The following is a 22,667-nucleotide window of genomic DNA, read 5'->3' on the forward strand; positions in this document are numbered from 1 at the left end:
AGAAAAGAAGCCAAAGGCTGCGTGCTGCGTGCTCGCTCTCTGTGCAGTACTTGCGGACAGAGGGGACAAGCCTGGTGGCCACAGCACACAAGCACGCATGGGCAGACAGATATGTGCCTCGAGGCACAGAGTGTTCTTTCCTTAGTGATCGCTAGGTCAACATCCCAAGGTGCTACCACTGGGGGATGCCAGATGGAGTGTATCCAGTGTTTGTAGAACTTCTGCATGAAAGTCAACAACACCCTCAAATTAAAAGATTCATTTTCATAAAGTCAAAGGTATCCTATACTCAAATATCAGGTTAGGCTTTCTGATCCCAAAGCTTGCTACTGGAACTTATAGAATTTCTCTTTCACAATTCTCTGGTGTTTGTGGTGAAGCGACACCAGGGACTGAGACAATTTTAATGCTGTGAGCCTTTAAAACCATAAACCTGAGTTTAGCATCTTGTAAACAGATACACAGCAGATAAGTTACCCTGGCAACCTCACATCCCACCTACAAAAAGTTAACATGGGTAGGTAGCATTTAACACCATCTCTGCAATATCAAGTTATTGGTTTTCAACTTATCTTTAAATTTTACATAGATATATCAATATTTAAAAGGCAAGGAAAGGGACTGAAGAGGTGACTCAGTGGTTAAAGGAGAGCTGGTTAAAAGCACTGGCTGCTCTTCCAGAGGACAGGAATTAAATTCCCAGCATCCACATGGCAGCTCACAACTGTTTGTAAGAGCAGCTCCAGGGAGATCTGGCGCCCTCTTCTGTCCTCTTCATGTACTGCAAGCACATGGTGTATATGCATATATACAGCAAAACAGCCCAACACATAAAACAGTCCGTTCTTTTTTAAAAAGGAACAAATGGAGCGCGTGAACGGACAGTAACAAGGAGGAAAACATGTTCCTATTGACTGAGGTACAATCACAAAGCAAAGTGAAAAGGTGAGACGGGTTAGCCGCTCTCACACCTGCCTACCTGAGTGTCACGTGACCCCTGAAGGGGTGCTCTGCGCTCATGCCACAGGGGCTCACACACATACAGGAAAGAAGGCAATGTCAGAGCCCAGCTGCTGCCCCGGCCACAGCACTTCCCCTCACAGACAGCACAGGCTCCTACTGAGACAACACCAAGGGGGCACTGGTGGCCACACATCCTGCCTCCAGCCCCCTTCCCTACCTTCTGCCTGGAAATCTGAGAGCCCCGCAGCAGGCTTGTGCTATCAAACCTCCCCACCCTCAGAACCGGATGGGAAGAGACCCCACTTTGTTATGTGGGCCCCAATTCCTCTCCTCAAAGCCACGGCTATGTCTCTGGTGCTAGGGCTAAACTGTCCTCAGAGTGTCAACACATTGCTGTCTGTCTGTCTATCTGTTTGTCTGCCCATGTCATTAATAACGTCTAGTAAACTCCAACCCCCCATCAGTCCGTCTCAGGGTCCTCTTGAATCCACATCTGAGACCTTTCAACATCCGAGACCACATAGCAAAATAAATAATAAAAACACCTTTTGAACACTGTGTAGCGCTGAACCTTGCCATGTAAATGAAGAGACTGGCTGTGTTGAAATCCCTTTGCCCATTTCCAGGCAAAATAATTTAAATGTCCTCCTATTGGGATTATTTAATGTTAGATAAATCTGATAGACTCATGACAGAGCTGGTAAAAAGAAAAGAGAAAAAAAAAAAAAAAAAAAAACTTCAAAGACCAAAATAGGACAGACGACAGACAGACAGAGAAAAAGTAGGAACCCGGAAACTTAGCAAGCTTTAACTCAGGAGAACGGTAGTGAATCTTGGTGACTTTGAAATGGCTTCTGAAAGGGAACCAGGGACAAACCCCAGGGCTTGTTCTTCGTGTGCTATCAAACGGACCATCCACATCAAGATGGGACCCCAAGGCTGTATGAATAAGAAAAGGGCCAGTGTGTAAGAGAGGGCACCAAGAAACAAGGGCTCTTTGGTGTTAAAGGAAACAGTGAGGGAATGTCCGTCTGTCTGCTGTCTGTCATCATCCCTCCCTATCCACCCCCCCCACCCCCGGAGATTCTAACCAAACAGAGGTCAACAGCAAATGGACACCCACACTTAGAACCTCTCCCTCCATGACGGGAACTGAGCCAGGGACAAGGGGCAGTGAGGCTGGCTGGTTCCTGGGGTCAGAGACTCAGATCTCCAGAGCCTCCCTCAGCCCACATGGGAGTCACCAAAAATTCACAAAACTACATCCTGTCTTAAGGTGTGATAATGTGCACTGTAGCCAGCTGTCCGGAGATCCTGGGCTCCTGGGGCACTGTGTTGGGGCTCATTTGGCCCACGTGGTAGGATCATGAATTTTCAAATCTGCAAGTGCCTGCATCTACTTCCAGGGAGTCTGTCCTAGTCTGGGAACATTCTTGACAGAATTGTTCTGAGTACCCAGAACTTTAACAAGCCTCCAAAGTGAAGAAACACGGGCCTAGAAGTTGAGGCAGCTGGAAATGCTGGGCTGCCCCTGGGTGTAGCCTTCTGTGCCACCGTCAGATGCATCCTGCAGAAGTGGGCCTGGGGGGCACCAGCCTGAAGGGCTCTGAAGGGCCCAGCCTTTTCAGGCCAGAGATGAAGTGGGAGAGACTGACAGTAAACTTCCCAGTCGCCTCCCTGTCAGGTCTCCTGCTGTGCCCACCCAGAAGGACCCTGGATTGTCTGGTCACACACAGGACACCAATCTGTCCCATTGTGTTGGTGACGCTCTGCTAGCTGCACCTGAGCCGGACTCTGTCACATGGCAGACAGTGAGAGGCAGACCTTGAAAAGGCTCATGGTATGTGGCACTGGCAGTGACCTCAAGAGACCCACAGTATGGAGTACACAAGAATCTTCCTTCCAAATAAAGGGAGGTGGCTGGAGAGATGGCTCAGTGGTTACAAACACTTGTTGCTTTTGCAGAGGACCCAGGTTTGGTTCTCAGCACCCACATCAGGTGGCTCATAGCTACCTGTAACTCCAGTCCCATGGAATCTGATGCCCTCTTCTGGCCTAAGCTGGCACTGCATGCAGGTGGTCCACATACAAACAGGGAGATGAACACACAAATAAAACTAAATAACAACAACAAAAAAAATTTAAAGTAAGATAACTCATTGCACCATGTACTGCCTACCACAATACGGAGGTCCAACCCTTTGGGTTTTGGAGACCCCACCCCATCCGCCTGCTGATCACTGATGAGCCTGCCAGTTGAGTGCCAAGATGCTACTAGAACTGACTTCCGACAAGGGATATGGCCTGTGGAGAGTTCTAATGTCAGGAGCCAGCCCAGGCCTTGTCAATCATCCTTCTGCAGCCCTTCTCCATGTGGCAATCAGAAGCCAGCTGTATGGTTGACACTGGGATAAAATGAAATGCAGCAATGCACTGGCTGTTACTATTACGTATAATATATAATGGTATATATACTATTACATAACAAGGGGGAGGGTGCAGCATGTAATATATAATAGTATATATACTGTTGTATAACATGGGGCAGGGTGTAGCATGTAATATATAATGGTATATATATACTGTTGTATAACATGGGGTAGGGTGCAGCATGTAATATATAATAGCATATATACTGTTATATAACATGCGGCAAGGTGCAGCAGTGACCTCTGCACAGCTGGAATGGCGTGGGAGTCCAGGACACAGCTCATAAGCATGCCACTCACCTCAAGTGCCCAGGAACTGGGTCGACCCAAGCACCAACTACAGATACTGTTTTTCAAAAATAATGTATTCATAAGACCAAGCCAAGCAGAGCACCTCTCTGCCTGTGTGCATGGAGGTTGCATCTTGGCTAACCTCCCACAAGGGGGCCCTGAAAAACCATGGAGAGAGGAATCCTTGAGACCCACAACCTTGGATTAACACACATATATTACATTAGACAGAAATGGACTGTGGGACAGAGCCGTGCCAGTGGGTCAGAAGCTTACAGCAGACCTGCATTTGACTATTTAAATAGACAGCAAATGGAAGCAGGGTGGATGGAGCTCTTCAGTGAGAACACATTGTCCAGACTCCAGGGCTTCCCCGGAGTGGCCACCAGAGGGCAGACGTGGTCAGGAGGAGCCTGGGCTGCCTCTGTGAGATGGGAAACAAGCCTGTGCAGCACTGGCCTCTCTGCTCGTGCTCCCTGGAAACTGCCTCTGTTGAGTGTCTAACTGACACTCAAGAGCAGAGGCCACCCAGAACCTCTGGGGCTCCACTGGGCCAGCAGGTAGCAGGCTAATGACACCAGAGCCCTCTGTGGCTGGAGGGGACAAATGGATCAGACAACCGTGCTGGTAAGAGTTTAGGCCAGTTCTGTCATCCAGATGACCACCTCCACTATTCCCAGCCCACCACACCCACCATGGACCAGGAAGTAATTGCAATCCACTTCCACGCAGCCCCCAGCGGCCCTCAGTGCACTGCCCTGGCAGGTCAGCCCTGTGTATTCACCGTGGCTGAACAGTCTCATTCCCACCTCACCATGGCTGGGAGGCTCTGACTGAGAGGGCCCCATTCAGGAACGTTTGCTTCCTGGCTTCTCCCTTATCAGCCCCTGAGAGCCACAGAAAGGGAAGGGTGGTGTCCGCCTGCACCTGCGCCACGTCTGGCCTTTCTTGCTAGGAACATTTGCTCCATGCACTCCGCCTAACTGAGAACGGGTTCCTTTGCTTTGAATGACTGAGGTTTTTCACAACTCCCCCAAAGTATTGGTTTTACCATTTTAATTTCAGTTAGCTCTCCTCAAGTCAAAGAGGACTGGCAAGATGGCTCAGCGGCTACTAAGTCTGCTGAGTTGCACGAGATCCCCAGTGGTGGAGAGAGCTAAGTCCAGCAAGTTTTCCTCTGACCTCCAACCTGTGAACCCACACAGATACACACATGCATGTGTGTGCGCATGTGTGTGTGTGTCTGTGTGCATGTGCGTGTGTGCGCGTGCGTGCATGTGAAAATGTTGGAGTCCCCAAGGACAACGTATCCATGTGCCATGTCCACACTGCAGGCCCGGCCTCTGGTCCCCCCTTCCTGACCACACATGGTGCCTCACACCCTGCAGAGCCCAGCAGGGAGCCATTTCTACAGCTGCATCGGCTGCCTTATGCCAGGGTAGGACCCTGTGGCCAAAAAAGACACAGAAAACTTGAGGAGGATGGAGGGAAATCTATTGCCTCTCCCAGATTCCAGGCTGCCACAGGACTGTGGAGAGCCCTACAGGGGTATAAATGATACGTATTTATTTTACATCTACTTACTATATATCAGGGGTGCACATACAGTGTACAAGTGGGGGCCAAAGGACAACTTTCAGGAATCAGCTCTCCCTTGCCACTACACGGGTCCTGGGGATTAAACTCGGGTTGTCGGTCTTGGCAGCAAGCACCTCTTCCTGCTTAGCCATCTTGCCTACCCCAGTGATACTCGTGGGAACAGCACACACCTGCTCATCCAAGAAATGTTTCTCAATGAAGCCAAGTTAACTTTGCCATGTTATTAAAGCTGGGTCTCTTGGATATTGCAATCATCTAAAAATTACAGCACAAAGACCCTCCCACGAATACTACAGTTCTGAGCCTGTGAAAGTAGAGAGCAAGAGAGCCTTATTACCCACTTGTTAGCATATTCTTAAAGGCTGGACCTTCAACTCTCCCTCAAATAGTGGCACTACAAAAGAGGCTTGCTTTAAATTGCATTTTTTTTCTGCTTCAGGGACCTGTTCTTACAGTGCCTGGGCAGTGCCTTCAATCCCCAAGTCACTCTCTGCATTTCTTCATCTAGTAGAGCATTGAATACAATGGCCGGCGAGGCTCTGGAGACACTGCATTCAGACTCCCACGCCTCCCAATGCTCTGAGAACAGAGCCCAGGTGCCCGCCTGCCCAAGCAACCGTGGTCAGCAGAGTCAGGCAGAGCCACAAACACAGGAGAGGAACTCATGGTTCACGTGAGAAGTTAGAAAGTGCATCCTGTAAAAATTACCTGCTGTGAGATATTTAGCAAAAAGTGACTCTGGATGTGGCAGTCCCCCGGTGACAGGAACACTGGGGCTCAACACAGACAGACCAAGAATGTTTGTGTACATAAACAAAAATGTGATGATTCAATTCTTGCTTATCATTTCCCAGAAAACCCAAAAAGAAAGAAGGTCAGAAGTCTCATGAGTATTGGAATTAACATCTGCACACATGCAGAAGGAACTTTCCTGTCCATGTGCCTGAGACCTTTCACCTGATAAAGTGTCTGTTTAGCAGAAGAGGCTGTGGCCACTGCTCTCGCTTGCCCATCAGACCCTGTTGGCTGAAGACACTGCACACACGGGTCATAGGACATGAAGAAATCAGACCCGTGCTGACTGGGACACTTCCTCCTGCTATGTCGCTCTCATGGTACCGAGAAGTACTATGCAGGCCGCTGGGGAGGAGGTGGACACAATCTCACCCAGCTGGGAACACTTGGACTGTAATAACGGGCATGGTGAGCTACACCCATGAGTGCAACCAACTGCTCTCTCATTAGCTTCCGGGCCTGATCCTCACACAGAGGAAATTACACGCCTACCTCTGCATGGCTGGACAAGAACCCGAGGTGGGGAGCTCACTGGCCCTTAGAATGAGCCTGCTACTATTAGTTTGCTAATGGACACAGGGCCCAAATGCCTTCTAAATACTTAACTCTAGCCGTGCGTTAGTGCGGCTCTTGTTCTCAGTACTTAACTTTGTAGCCATGCGCGTTAGTGCGGCTCTTGTTCTCAGTACTTAACTTTGTAGCCATGCGCGNTGCGGCTCTTGTTCTCAGTACTTAACTTTGTAGCCATGCGCGTTAGTGCGGCTCTTGTTCTCAGTACTTAACTTTGTAGCCATGCGCGTTAGTGCAGCTCTTGACCGCTCTTGCCTTCACTGGAGAAGCTTCTTTGTGCAGTGGGCGGTGCTAAATTCCGAGGCTCACGATTGGCCAAAGTGGAGACTGCATGTGACTGTGAAGTATTCCACCCAAAATAGCCGCTGCATCATCCCACACCCCAACACACTAAGGCTCATCGTGGAGGACAGGACGGGGAGTTTGTAAGAGCCAGGAACGGGTCAGGACAGAAAGGAACAGGATGCTCTCATGGATTCACAGCACCTGTGCCTGTCTGCACAGGGCCAAAGCCTGTTAGCTAGCAGTCTGGCTTGGAGCGGGAAGCAGCCCCTACCCCACAACTCAGAAGCTATGGACAAATGGTGGCCTTGGGGGACTGGGAGAGTGTTGTTATGGGTGTGACCCCTGGGTAGGCCAACCACATTGCAAGGAGTGGCCCCACACCCATTAGGACTGCACAAAATGTCCTTTATGGAACTTGGGGGGCGGGGGGTGGAGGGAAGCCGAGGCAGAAAGCTATAACTGTATGACACTCTCAAAGAACTAATGAAATACATTATTGTCTGTTTAGTTCACACTTTTTTGGGCTTCAATACCTTTGTGTCCTGACCCCACCAGATTCACTGAAATATGATTAACTAATTGCACACATTTTCAACAGAAAATAAACAAAAGCTTGTTAACTAGAAAAAAAAAAATCCAAGGGCAAGTTCACTGAAATTAGCCACATCAGGGGCTGTAAACAATCACATCCGAGGTCAGGCTACGAGCCAGGCCTATGCCAGGAACCTTCAGGCCAACATGTCAGGTCCACTGTGACTTTTGAGAATTTTCTTCCCTTTCTTGTGCATTTTTAGTCTTTTTGTCACATTTAGCCTGCACTTCCAAATGTCTTTTTTTGGTTTTACTGTAGGGAGATGTTGGGAGATTTATATAGCTACACTGCTATAATTAGAAAAATGAATTATAATCAGAATATTTATAATAATAAATGCTACATAGAAAAACTGTAGAGGTTCATGTGTATATATGAAGTGCAGGTCTCCCAAAAGTGTGACACCACTCAGGCCCCAAAGGAGTGTGAGGCAGAAAATTAGGTGGATCTGTGCAAAGAGAAGGTGGGGCCCAAGCATGGGTTAAGAGAAGGTTCGGCGCTTGAACACAGTCACTGCTCTTGTAAAAGCTTCAGGTTTGGTCCCCACTCCCCACACCAAGTGGCTCACAACCACCCGTAGTGCCAGCCCCAGGAGATCCAAAGCCCTCTTCTGACCTCCAAGGACATCTCTACTCAGACACAGATACACAAACACATACATAAAAATAAAATTACATAAATCATAAATATGAGTAAACTGATATTATTATTTTCTTAAAAATATTCTAGCAAGAAAGAAAGTCAGAACAAGGAAAAAGAGGAGAGAAGGAACAGCCAGGAGACAGGGGAGAAGCAGAGGGAGACAGAGAAGAAAGAGCAGCTAGGAGAAGCAGCAGCTGGGAGACAGAGGAGAAGGAGCAGCAGGAAGACAGAGGAGAAGCAGCAGCTGGGAGACAGAGGAGAAGGAGCAGCAGGAAGACAGAGGAGAAGCAGCAGCTGGAAGACAGAGGAGAAGCAGCAGCAGGAAGACAAAGGAGAAGCAGGGAGACAGAGGAGAAGCAGCAGCAGGAAGACAGAGGAGAAGCAGCAGCTGGAAGACAGAGGAGAAGCAGCAGCAGGAAGACAAAGGAGAAGCAGGAAGACAGAGGAGAAGCAGCAGCAGGAAGACAAAGGAGAAGCAGGGAGACAGAGGAGAAGCAGCAGCAGGAAGAAGGGATCAAAGGTTGGCCAAGAACTGACCGTGACTGAGAGAACAGTGCCAGCCTACACACCTGACTCTTATGTTTGACATCTTCCAGTGTAGAAAAACGTCAGTGAAAGGGTTAGCCTGGGCCGTTGGTTTAAGAGGCTCATAGTCACATACATTTTCAGCATCCTAAGGCATCCACTGCCTTCCTGGGACTAAACCCGTGGACGGCACCCCAGGACTGAGAGCTGTTACACATGAGACCCACAAGGACTCACCCCGTCAGCATATTAAACAGCTGTGTTGTGCGGAAATTCTATTAAAACACCAAAAAAAAAAAAAAAATGCTCATACTACTCGAAATGGAAACTCGGCCAGTGCTGTGCTGCCAGCAATGATGAGATAAGAGGAAGGCAGGTAGGTCAGAGAGAGTTTCAGAGACCTGACCCCAGGAGTTCTAAATTTGAGGTCCAGCAGCAGCATCCCCACAAATCACACTGGCCACCGTCTGCCCTTTTCTAGAAAGGCCGCCAGGAATTAACCTTCAAATGGAAACTGTGACCAGTGCAACTGCCAGATGATACTGAGGAGAAACTTCCAGACACTGTGAGAAGACAAAACCTGTACCTGTGCCTGCCAAGCCCCCAGAGCCAGAGGCCGCCAGGCTGAAGACAGACTGCCAAATCTACCACGTTTTCTTCAGTGTTTGGCTGCCACCTAGTGGCTATTGAAATTGACATAGCCAATTGCTTATAACAACAGTATTTTAAAGTACATGAAAGAAATAAAATTTAAAATGTACACAGAACCTGGCATAATGGCACAAATCTTTAATCCCTGCACTTGGAAGGAGGAGGCAGGCAGATCTCTGTGAGTTCGAGGCCAGCCTCGTCTACATACAAGTTCCAGGTGAGCCAGGGCTACATAGAGAGACTGTCTTTTTTTTTTAAAGTACAGGCACACAAACACACACACACACACACACACACACACACACTATTTCTTTCTGTCAAGTTCAGGAATATAATCAGACAAGTTAACTTTGTCATGTTATTAAAGCTGGGTCTCTTGGATATTGTAATCATCTAAAAATTACAGCACAAAGACCCTCCCACGAAGACTACCGTTCTGAGTCTGTGAAAGCAGAGAGCAAGAGAGCCTTAGAAACAGCTCCTTAGGGAAGCTGTTCCCTAGAAACAGCTGATCTGCAGGACACATGGCAGGTCAGGAACAGTAAGGTTTCCTGGGCTTTGGGTTGTCTCTGACAACTGGGGACAGCTGTGTCACAGTGACCAGGTATGGAGTGTGCTCATACACATTGTTACCTCATAACACATTGTAACTGCATACAGTATTTTCGATTTTTGCCAAAGTTGTAAAATATGGGGGGAGGGGAGACAGATCAATGAGAAAATTATCTGCTACACAAGGGTGTGGACCCGAGATCAGATCCATAACACCCACATAAAAGTTAAACACAGTCACGCATTTCTGTGACCCTAGTACTGGAGGTAGAAAGACAGGCTTGGGTCCTGTCTTAGTGAGGGTTGCCAAGGCTGTGAAGAGACCCCAGGGCCAAGCAACTCTTATAAAGGAAAACATTTAATTGAGGCTGGCTTATAGTTTCTGATGTTTAGTTCGTTATTGTCATGGCAGGAAGCATGGCAGTTCCGGGCAGACTTGGGGCTAGAGGAGTGAAGAGGTCTATATCTTGATCCTAAGGCAGCCAGGAGGAGACCATCTTCCACACTGGGCGGAGGCTGAGCCTAGGAGGCCTCAAAGCCCACGTACATAGTGACACACTTCCTCCAGTAAGGCCACACCTCCTGATAGTGCCACTCTCTATGGCCAAGCATTCAAACACATGAATCTATGGGGACAAACCTATTCAAACCCCCACAGGTATAAATTCCCAAGCTACTGGCCAGCCGGTCCAGACGGTCAGTGAGAGACCCCTGTCTGAGAAGGTAAGGTGGGGCGAGACAGTGGAAGATACAGGACATCAACCCCTGGCCCTTACACACACACACATGTGTACATAACATGTACAAACACATACACTACACACAAAAATAAAGTTGTAAAACAGGAAGTGAGAAAAACAGTGTTTCCCAGGCCCCTGCATCTCATCCTAATAAACGCAGAAAAGCAAAGCTGCAGAAAAACAAAGCTGCAGAGCTGAAGGAGGAGGAGCCTGGGGCGCCGCCTGAACCTCGGGGGCGTGGCCTAAGCCTCGGGGGAGTGACCACAGTGTAGCCCAGGAACTGATGGCCAAGAGCTTCTCATAGGCAATGGCAAGAGCAAGCGCTGAGATGGCGAACCATGTGTATGGAGGCGGAGTGAGGCAAGCCCGTCACAGGGGTGATGATGGCCAGGTCCCAGGTGACTCAGGATGTTCCCTGCACAGACCCCAGGGAATTCCTTCAGTGGGGAACTTCTGATAACCAGGTCCCAGGGAGCCCCAGCTGGAGACTCCATGGGGGATAAAGGAAGCTTCCTAGTTTCCCCCAATTATGTCACAAGGGAGTCCTCGTCTTCAGATCCCTGTGACATCTACCTGCAGACATCTCAAAGGGGAACTGAGATGTGAGGACGGACCTGGCTGCGACATCTGTCACCTCACTGATGGCTAGGGTTGATTTGGCTGACCTGGCTGGCAAGGAGGGTGCCCCCTTCCCCTTCCTCCCTCCTGAAGCCTCTGTCAAAGGAGAGGACTTTCCCCATAGAAGAGGACCAGGCTTCAGGCAAGTGTGTGGATAGCGGAGCTCCCAGATGGAACCCTGAAACAAGCTCTCTAGAGGAGCTGGGCCTGTGGGCAAGAGCAGCCACAGCCTCTGGGTACTCCTCGGTACCCAGATGGGTCACTTCATGGTTCTGCCCACTCATGTCCATGACGAGCACCACCCACGAGCTTCACTCCAGCCCAGAGCTGCGGCTTGTTCTTGTCAGTGCTGCTGGTGCCTCGTGTAGTGAGCATCCCCACTCTATCCATTCTGATAAGTGTGAGGCTGGTACAGACAACACTGCAGGTACACATGCCTTCACATGCCACGAGGGACCCAGAGCTGGGGGATAGCAGACAGACGCTATGAGATCGCAGGAAAAGATGTCTTCAGCCCTGGGAGAAACGGCAGGTCTTCCAGAACAGCCACGCCCACTTGCATTCCCACCAGCAGTCTGTGGGAGCCACTGCTCCCCAGTGCTCCCCCCCAACATTTATAGTTGTGTGGAGTTTTGAGTTCCCACAACATGGTGACTACTGGGCATATCGTTCTGGCTTTCATTTGCAGGTCTGTGACGATGCAGCAGTTTGAATATTAAACATAGAATTTATTCTGCCAGCCTCTGCTTTCAAATATTATCATAGCGATCAGCAAATCTCTCAACAGCCATCAAAGTGCAACCAGGAAACAAGGCTAGGTATGAGTATATCTACGTAGGTGAGCGATGGCTAGCCTAGGTTGTCTACCTAACTGGATCTGGAACGAATTATGATATGAGCCTCAAGAAAGATCCGTGAGGGTCTCTCTCAATTAACTGTAGGAAGATCCACCTTAATGATATCTTCCCCAGGCAGCCCAGCCACGAGGCCCTCAAAAAAGCATTTACTTTTTGCCTGCTCATCCCCATAACCTGCCGGTTCATCCACCCTGTTGCTGCTGCTGCCACTGTCCCAGACTCACATCAGCCACTCTGAGCCTGCCCAGACTGTTAAGTTACATCACAGACTGCACACAGCTGGGGCAGCCACATGGTGGTGACATTCACTGCACAGGCAGAGCGTCGCTGGGTAGCCACATAAATCCCTTTCATCTTCCCATTTTCAGTTCTTTGAGTCAAGGTCTCACTGTGTAGCCTTGGTTGGCCTGGAGCTCCTGTATAGACCAGGTCTGCCCTGCTGGGATGAAAGGCATGCACCACCACACCCAGCAAAACCCTTGCTAATGCCAGTGCGTGCCTAGCACGCGTGGGCCCTCAGTGAGACTCCCAGCACCAAAATAAGGCAGGGGAGGGTGACGCTGATTCCAAAAAAGGTCTTCAGGACACAGAGAACCTCCAAGCACAGGGCTCACCTGTCAGGGAGCTGCTGTCCTGGGACAAGGGGGGAAGTAGTGAACTCAGCGTGAAAACCCAGAAGGAACTGAACTGACTTAAGTATGAGCCGTGCTTTAAAGCAGTCTGGGCCTCTGTGGCCTCCAAGAGGCCAAACTCCACATGAAGATGAACTGAGTTAGAGCCCACAGAGGGTCCCAAGGGCCATGTCTTACAACTGCACAATTCCCCCAAATCAAAATTAAGTGGAGGCCAATGAAAGCTGAGTGTGCTAAGTTATAAGCAATCTTTCCTGCCATACAGAAGGTATCAGTAATGGAAGAAATCACCTCGATAACAGGCACATTTTCCTGAAGTTCTGTTGTGTGCAAGGCCAGCATGCCGACCACCCGAGCAACCTTGGACCGTCTAGAGAAAGAGAAACACGGGCATCAGTCATCACTACCAGCCACTACGTATTGATGACCTGAGTCAGCTGTAAGATGGGGAAGTGGGGCTGGCAAGAGGGCTCAGTGGGTAAAGGAGCTTGCCACCAAGTCTGATGACTTGGGTTCAATCCTGGAACCCACACAGTGGAAGGAGAGAACTGACGCCTGAAGGTTGTTCTCTGACCTCCACATGCACACTGGGGCATGCACATGCACACACACACTCGCATACATACACTACGACAGAGCAGGCCCCCGTGCAGGGAAACTCCCTGTCACGTACATACAGAACACGAATCACAGTGTCAAAGTTTAGACAGTTTGTGATTTTTAAAAACCTGGAGAATATAAATTATTAATCTTATGAAAGCCTTTCTCTTTGGCTGAAATTTTCTCCTTTATTTTATTTTATATGTATCTGTGCTTTGCCTGCATGCAGACATGTGCACCCAGTGCTCACAATGCTCATGGGGGGTAGAAGAGGGCGTCTGAGTCCCTGGAACTGGAGTTACAGGTGGTTCAATCCCCAAGGCCTCTGTGAGAACGGCTGGTGCTTTTGTAACCACTGAGCCATCTCTCCAGCCTCTATTCTTCTATTTTAATAAACACTAGTTTTAATGAGGTGGCTCTGATAACCTCACTGAATGTTGATAAATTACTAAGCAGTGCTTCAGAGTGATTTGAAAAAAGTCATGTTGATAAAACTTTCATTGGGAAAAAAGACACAAAGAGTCTACGGACATGAAAGATTCGCTGACCTGCAAGATAACCAGAAACCAAAGGAAGCTGGAAGTGGAACAGAAACCCCAGGGGACCCAGAGAGATGAAGCGGACAGTATGGTGGAAAATAACCTCCTGAGAGCCACTGGGATGAGCAGGCCTTCAGGGAAGGCTGTGATATCCCCACAGCAGGTGATCCATACTGAGGAGGACAGGGGACAGGTGCAGGACCCAAGTCTGTGGTTTCCTATCCTGGAGCTGGGGGGGCGATGGTGGTCTGGGTGACAATGGCTCCATGCTCATGTGTGAATACTTTGTCCCTAGTTGGTGGAATTGTTTGGGAAGGATAGGGAGGCATGGCCTCTGTGGAGGAGGTATGTCACAGGGGTGGGCTTTAAGGTTTCAAAAACCCATGCCAGGCCCAGTTAGTGTTCTCTGCCTCCAACCTACAGATGAAGATGTGAGCTCTCAGCTGGTCTTGCTGCATGCCTGCCGGCTTGATGCCAGGTTCCCTGCCATGATGTTCATAGGTTCTAACCCTGTGCTGATGTAAACCCCAAATAAACTCTCTTTTCTATAAGTTGCCTTGGTTCTGGTGTCTTAGTACAGCAACAGAGAGTAACTAAGACCAAAGAGAGACGCCAGCTTCAGAGGGAAGCCCGGCCAAGCCACTGGAGAGGTCAAAGTTCCAGCACCCACTTAAAAGCCAGGTGTGGTGATGTGTGCGCAGTGTACCCCAAGTGCTTGGCAGGTAGAGATGGGAGTGTGGAAAATGGCCTTGAGTTGTCAATAATATTAAAGTCACATGTGTTGTGGGGAGAAAAGACACATACGATGATGCCATGCCTTACTAAGGCACATAAGACAATGCTATGCCTTACTAAATTTGGTTTCCTATATATAAAGCAAACTTGGATGACAGAGACAGAAAAATGTTAAGACCTAAAAGCAGTATTTGAAAGAAAACAACAAGTAGCAGAGAGCAGAGGGCAGGGTGGCACACACCTCTAACTCCAGCACTCAGGAAGGCATAAAGCCAGGAGGTCCAAGTCAGCCTGGGCTATACAGTAAGATACTACCTCAGTAAAATGTTTTTAACTGATAAAACAAAAAACTTTTTTTCCAAATTTAAATAGTAAAGGGTTTTTAAACAGTGCTAGAAAAGAATAAGACCTAAGTGGCCTGAGTGCTGTGATCAGCCTTGGAGCTAGCTTAGAGCTAACCACTGCCTGTTGGGCTGCGGCCTGGCACACACCCCAGCCGAGTAAAGAGGGCGGGCCAAAACAGTGCCATGGCCACGGGCGTGTGCAGTGCTGTCTTCATGCGGTGCTGCATCTACTTCCACCACAAAAACCAGAGTGGCCCCAACTTCAAGAACGAGGAAGAACAAGCTTGCTAAGGAGAGAGTCGGTCTTTCCCAGTTCCCTGACTTAAGAGATGCTGACGCTGTCCAGAACTCTTCCCTGAAGAGACACAGCTTGGTGAAGAGTTACTACCGCAAGGTGACTACGAGAAGGTTGTAGACCACCTGAGAAACGCAATCGCTGTGTGCTGACAGTCTCAGCAGCCGCTGCAGGCATGGACCAGTGTTCCCGACACTTCTGACCAAACTTCCAACCATGAGTCAGAAACTCGCAAGTGCTCAGAGCCTGGCTGAAGAAGATGTAGCATGAGCCATCAACATGATAGGTAACTCTCAGTTTAAAATGATTTAACAGTTAGCTTCGAAGCTGGTTGGCTCCGGGGAATACGGGCAGACACCCTTGTTACACTGTCGTCTGCACTGCAGTCTACAAAGCTCGTGTGTTTGGAGCAGATCCCTTGTTTTCTAGTGAAAAGTATTTTGTTGAGATTTTCATTCATTATCAAAATATCATGGATTTCATTGGTTCTCAGGACGTGCAATTCAAGTAAATACATTAGAGTGTTACTTGTGTAAAAACTCCCAGTGATCAATTTTAAAAGATTTAAAAGGAGTATAAAGGACAGTTAAATAATACACATTTTTAGAGGCTAGTACATTTTACTGTAAGTCATAAAATTGGATAGATAATTGTGTTTGTGAAAACTGAGCATTAAAATCCTGCAGACAAAAAAAAAAAAAAATAGAAAGGAATAGAAGCACTTTCAAGTCAGCAGGGGGCGCTGCAGACCAGGAAATGACATCAGACAAACAGCAGCCCAGTTCTGTTTGCAGCAAGAACAGCACTGAGATAACAAGAAAAACTTCCTTCCAAAGCCTTTCGAAAACTCCACGGATGCCCTCGTATCTCACCACGAGGAGAAACTGCTGTCACACCTCTGTCAACCTCAGCATTCCATCATGAGTCTCCAAGATGACACAGATAGTCACTACCCCACCACCACCTCCCCTCCCACCTCCCACCTCCCACCTCCTCCCCACCCCCACCTCGCCACCGTGGTACACCAGACCTCACTTCTGGCCCCACAGTCGGCCAAGGATCTACTGAGTAGGTGAGGACACAGCCCCACTCTACAGATTCGAGCACTGAGGCTCAGTGAATGTGATTTCCCTGGGGGTGAGGTAGGGCTGACCTGGGATCCCACTCTACACTTCTGCATCCCACATAGACTCCTCCCAGAAAACAGTTCCATCATGTGATCAAGCCCCAGCAAGAGGAGCCTGGAGCCTGCAGCTCCCATACATGAGCACCGTGCATGATTGTCCCATCAGTTTCCATAATACCGTGGGGAAACTCCTGCCACTGGAGGAAGACAGAGGTGACAGAGGCAGGCACAAGAAGAAAAACCCAAAGGTGAGTTGATCTCAAAATGAACACCCAGAAAAGGGACGGCCTTCCACGTTGGGACAACAGGCTGTGGCTGTGAGTGTCTCGTGGTTACCGCAGGCTCACTTCGGGTGACTTAGGACTGTGCTTATGGTGAGGTGTGTCTGGCATTAACTACAAAATCACAAAGAATGTGCTTTAAAATACGAATGTTACTTACATATCCCAGTTAGGAGCTATCCGCAGGTGCTGGATTAGCAACTGGAACTAGAATTTAAAACAGAAAAACGTCAAAACGTAAGTTTTATTCAGAACAACATCCAAAGCAATCAGTGAATTAGCAGGGAACCCAGGTTCAATTCCCAGCACCCGCATAGAGGTTCATAACCACCAACCATCTGTAACTTCAGCTCCAGGGCATCTGACACCCTCTTCTGGCATCCAAGAGCACCTCATGTAACATGCACGCACACACACACACACACACACACACACACACACAATTTAAAGATAAAATGAATCTTTAAAAATTTAAGAACAAGATGTTCTCGATTTGTCCTACTAAGTACTCTCCCCACCCCCAACAGACACACAAGCAACCTTCATAGTGACTTAGGAGGGAGCAAAATGAACCGAAACTTCTTCAGGCTGACTTCAGGGGCTCAGTAGCAACTGCCACAGTTGCACCTTCCAGAGGCTGGCCTGAGGAGCTCTGCCGATGACAGTCACCAGTGAGGCCCACCAAGGAGAACAGGAAGCGAATGCTGTACGGCTTTCTGTCCTTTCACACATTGGAAACCTTAGCATTTGTCCAGGTGGCCAGGAGCAGAAGCCACCCGAGTTTACACCAGCACAGAGCTCCGTCTCCTGATTACGGACAGGTACAACGGCTCCCAGCCAACACTTAACAAAAATGTCCACAGTTCGAAATCACCATCCACACAACTGCTTCAAGGAAGGAGTTGAGGATGGTTTTCCAAAACCTTCATGAGAAAAATTTTCATTAAAAAATAAATCACTTTATTCTTTGTAATTAAATCAGATTACGATTGTAACCAACTGGACATGGTGGCACAGGCCTATAATCCCAGCAACTTGGGAAGCTGAGGCAGGAGGATCATATGATCAAGATCTAACTAAGCTACAGAACATGTTCAAGGACTGGGGAACTCAGATGGTAGCTCAAAATAAAAACTAGGGTCAGGGATGTGGTTCAGTGGCAGAGCCCCTGCCTGGCCTGGGTAAGGCCCTGGGATCCCCTGTTCTACAACGTGTGTGTGTGTGTGTGTGTGTGTGTGTGTGTCCTTGGTCTATTTTTAATTGCCTGTTCTGTTCTACTTCTGAGCTGACCCTCACTCGGCCCCAAGCCCTTGTTCACATGTCTTTGAGATACAGAGGCCAACCATACAGAGTAGGTGGTGGGTCCCTGGGAAGCCCATCCACCCTGCAGTACCTACCAGCGGGGAGTGAAGCAGCCTGGTGGCCACCTCCTTGTGCGTGGCCACCACACACAGATAGCACAGGAGGTTCAGCTTGGCCCGCAGTGCCCCTGTGCTCTTCTCACTGGAGTCGATCTGGGAGCACACCTGCTGCAGGAAGTCATTCCAGTCTTGGTCCTTGAGGACCAGCAACTTCTCCACTGTGGAGAGAAGGAAGCCAAGGGGGCATGTGCGAAGTGGAGAGGGCTGAGCAGACATCGAGTGAGAAGCAGAGGAACAGAGAACTCAGGGCCGGGATGAAGAGGAAACACCACATGACTGTTAACAGAAAGGCACCCCACCCCCGCTCTGAGGAGATGCTCTGCTTGGCTGGTCTCTACTCAGGGAGACATAACCATGTCAGTGAACAACAGCTACAATAGTAACAGTAATGATAATGACCATAATAATAATCTTTTCAGGTCAGAGAGCTGGGGAGACAGGGAGCCTTGCAAGCATGAGGACGTGAGTCTGAAGCCACACGTGCAATCCTGACCCTCAGGAAGTGACAGCTGAGGCTTCCTGGGGCTCCGTGGCCAGCCAGTCTAGTCTAGTCAATGAGCTCAGATCAAGGGACCTCCCTCTGAAGAGGTAGACAGCGTGTCTAAGGATAACATTGGGGCCATGCTCTGACACACATGCTCACACTTGCATGTGCACAGGCCCAACCACATACAGCTACATCCACTCAACATCTACACACATTTTTACAAGTCTGGTAAAATGACTGTTAGACATATCCAGGTTGGTAGGGTGGCTGGCAAAACCTGGAACTCCAGCCTCCAGCTTCCTACACAAACCAAAGACAACAGAAATGTCGTCTAACCGCACAGATCTCTATCCATAGACAGACTCGTTTGTAAAAACTGCAACTGTTCTCTAACTCTCAGGAGAAGGACTGGGTGATTTCCTGGGTTTCATGGGTAAGGGTTCTCGATGCTGGCTACACTATGACTCTGTCACTTTGGTCCCTCAGAAGCGTCCCTCTTGGAGGCTTTGCTCTTAGCTTGTTTCCATGTATGAGCTTGGCCTGCACACTTGTAAGTTGGTGTCTTCTTAACTGTGCATCTGTTTTGTTATCTGGAATTTAGTCCCAATCACCAAGTGACCTAGCCACAGGGGAGAACTGGCCCACTAAAAAGATAAACAGCAAAATTCCTGAGGTTTACTCCAGGAAAGACTTTCATGGGCTGAAGGGTAATGATCAGCAGCCGTCAGCTATCTCTTCTCAGACACCTTCCCCATGAGGGGTGAGCCACCCAACTTTGCTCTCCACTGTCCTGGTCCTTCTAACACGATCCCAAACCTTTGGACTGTTGGCACTCACGGCAGCAACATGCAAGACTGACATCTCGCTGTCTTTACCAGGGAAGGGCAGAGACTCTCCATACACTTAGCAAGAAAACAGGCCCAGCACCCCAGAGGCTTCCCCACCCACAAAAGGACATCAGCCCAGAGGAAAATCAAAAGCTGGCAAGGACGAGACATCTGCAGTTGACCCCTAGTGTGCAGGAGGTGGGCTGAAAGCATTAACAAGAAAACAGGTCGTTAGCTATTCCTCTCACAAACCCTCCATTTGCAAGTAAGGAAGGTTCATATGCAATCTGTGTACAAAGGCCTGCGTGTTCGATGGCTCTGTGACTTACCAGAATATGCCGGTAGGTGCAAGATTTTTGGGTCAAACTTGATTGCAGGCTGTTTCATTATCTGTGGTAGGAAAGCCACTTTTAAGAAACCTCTTAAACTCAATAGCTGTCCCTGTATCCAAACACAGACCAACAAAGTCAGAAAAGAACCATCTGACACTTAACCCTTTGGTCTGTCATCAAAAGGATTCAGGCTGGGTGTAGGGCATAACCCTGTGGTCCCAGCCCTGGGAGGTACAGGCAGGAGAGCTAAGGGTTCACCTAGGCTACAGAGCAAGACCCTGTCTCAAAGCACCAGCAAACAAAAATAATTCAATGGTGCCACGTGAGATTCAAAGATATAAATATAAATAGAGTGTTTCGTTTTAAAATCCATTTCCACCAATATCTTCAGTAAGACAGAGCCTCACAGAGTGCTCAGGTCCTGCCGCAGTGAGCCACTGAGCTGAGGAGGAGCCAAGCCATTAAACACATGACTCTACTGTCAGACATTGACATCTGACTGGGAAAACAAGGCAAACAGGCAGGACAAAATTATAGACAGATCTTCACAGAGAGAAACTTCTTAAAAATAATAAAGAAACAAGTTGTTAGACTGGTGTGGTGTGGACAGTGTCGGTGGGGGTGGAAGGCGGGCTAAGGTCTTGATGTGGCATGGGCAGTGAAGAAGGACAGGAAGACCTTGATGGCTGTCTTTGAGAAGGGAATGGCTGTTGCTGAGGGCACTAACACTTATATACTTCATCATGCACCTGCACTTCATCTGAGAAATCCTGTGATGAAGAAATCAGTGGCTGGTCTAGGAGTTTAGAGCATGGGCCCCTCGCCTCCAGAGGTGATCAGTCACCCCTGTGCCTAACATCTGCAGAACTGTGTGCTGCTGTCTTTAGCCCTCACAGACAGACAGCATTCTTGACAAAATGACAAAATGAGTCTTACTCAAATCTGATGCTCTAAGTCCTTGCAAAATCTAAACTAAAGACACTCCACAAAACACCTGACGGTCACTCAGCAAAGGGCTACAGTCACGAAGTGTCACAGGCCATGACAGCCAGGGACAGACTACAGTAGACGGATGGAGGGGTTGCAAGTGTGATGTGGGCCTTGAGCAGAAAAAAAGACATCAGAGTCAGTGGGTGGAGTTAGTGGAGACTGGGGTCACTAAGTCCTTGGCCTGCCACCCTGAGCCTATGGCGACCACGTCAGGCTAGGCAGAGCAAAGGCAAGCAAGGCTTTCTCTAACCTCAAGCCTTTTCCTGAATCTAAAACTTGTTTTAAAAATATAACTGACAATTGTTTAGATAAAAATAGTTTAAGAAACAAAATTTCTGCTTGCTAAAGTTTTCCAGTAACCTTAAGTAAGGAAATAAAGGAAGAGACTCCAACCAATGGAATCACATGCTGGTCTACAAAGGCCATGGGGACAACACTGCATTACCCATGAAGCCTAGCGCAGTCCAGTCTCTCCGCCAGACTCTGACTCATGGAAAGACTCAGTCCTTTATAGGAGATGGTCATGTAAGGCAAAGACTGCCTGTCTAGGAAATCAACACGTTCCCAGATGAGAGCAGGGGACACTGACACAAATGAATGTGGAAAAGATTTTTAAAAATACAAAGCTGGAAGACTTAAACAAAGGGGGCTGGAGAGATGGCTCCGTGGTTAAGAGCACTGACTGCTCCTCTAGAGGTCCTGAGTTCAATTCCCAGCAACCACATGGTGGCTCACAACCATCCATGATGGAATGTGATTCCTTCTTCTGGTGTGTCTGAAGACAGTGACAGTGTACTTATATAGATAAAATAAATAAATCTTCTTTTGTTTGTTTGTTTGTTTGTTTTGTTTTGTTTTTTGTTTTTTGAGACAGGGTTTCTCTGTATAGCCCTGGCTGTCCTGGAACTCACTTTGTAGACCAGGCTAGCCTTGAACTCAGAATGCCTGCCTCTGCCTCTGGAGCACTGGGATTAAAGGCGTGCGCCACCACGCCTGGCTATAAATAAATATTTTAAAAGAAGAAGAAAGGAGGAGGAGGAGGAGGAGGAGGAGGGGGAGGAGGGAGAGGAGGAGGAAGAAGAGGAGGAGGAGAAAAAAAACATGGAGCAAAGTCAGAGGGTGAGTGTGTGGCCTGGAAATCACAGCAAACTAGGAGTCAGAGACAATGCTTCACCTTGAGTCCCTGTCCCCATCAGCAACACACTGCTCTTACAGAAGCAAAGAGCACACCAGGAGCTGAGACCCCAGGGCCACACTGTCCCCCACATCAGTCTGGACACCATGCAAGAGACTGGCTCTGTGTGACCAGCCCATCCTTCCCCATCACTGAGCCCTGTGCTTTGTAAGCACAGCTAGAATCAGGATGGGAATGGGAGTTGAGGCTGGGATCTAGAGGTTGGTGGACCTCCATGGCATGCAACAAGTGAGATCAAGCAGGATGAAGCATACCCACTGCACTGACGTGTAAGGGAAGGGAAGGGGAGGGCTAGGGCCTGTGGCAATGCAGCACATAGGCCAAGCAGCCGAGGAGAGGAGAGGAGACACAGTGAGGCAGAGAATGCGCTGACCTCCCCTCCCCCACACAGTGGGCGTCCCTCTGCACCTTCGGATTGTCTATAATTGGGGTGATCACAAGATCCGAGTCCGTGTAGATCAGCTCTCTCATCTGGGACTCAAGGGCCCCCTGGCTCAGGTGCCCGCTTGTCATCTGAAACAAGAGCAAAAGTCACACTTCACATTTACTAAGGAGAGCAACAGACCAGAGGTCCTGGACGCCTGTGTCAATGAACTTCAAGTGTGATGAAGATACTGTCAGTCTGATGGGTCTTCACATAAATACTGAACTGTGTGTGCCTGGTCACACCAACAGCTCTCACCACTGACTGGTCACACCAACAGCTCTCACCACTGACTGGTCACACCAACAGCTCTCACCACTGACTGGTCAC

At 48.8% G+C, this 22,667-nt stretch overlaps 1 protein-coding gene and 1 pseudogene across 3 annotated transcripts in view; one reads left to right on the top strand and one right to left on the bottom strand.

Annotated features, from left to right (window-relative positions):
- Ulk4 (unc-51 like kinase 4) overlaps positions 1-22,667 on the bottom strand; it is a 283,269-nt gene that overhangs the window by 240,151 nt on the left and 20,451 nt on the right. For all 3 annotated transcript variants that reach the window (XM_021173385.2, XM_021173384.2, XM_021173383.2), the window contains exons 13-17: positions 22,322-22,426; positions 19,726-19,786; positions 18,059-18,240; positions 16,822-16,868; positions 13,033-13,111 (exon numbers count right to left, since the gene is read on the bottom strand). In XM_021173385.2, coding sequence (XP_021029044.1) covers positions 13,033-13,111; positions 16,822-16,868; positions 18,059-18,240; positions 19,726-19,786; positions 22,322-22,426 — 474 coding nt within the window. The remainder of the gene's footprint in view (positions 1-13,032; positions 13,112-16,821; positions 16,869-18,058; positions 18,241-19,725; positions 19,787-22,321; positions 22,427-22,667) is intronic.
- On the top strand, positions 13,873-15,524 carry LOC110301392 (annotated as a pseudogene).

This window comes from Mus caroli, chromosome 9 (genome assembly GCF_900094665.2).
Source record: "Mus caroli chromosome 9, CAROLI_EIJ_v1.1, whole genome shotgun sequence".
NCBI lineage: Eukaryota > Metazoa > Chordata > Mammalia > Rodentia > Muridae > Mus > Mus caroli.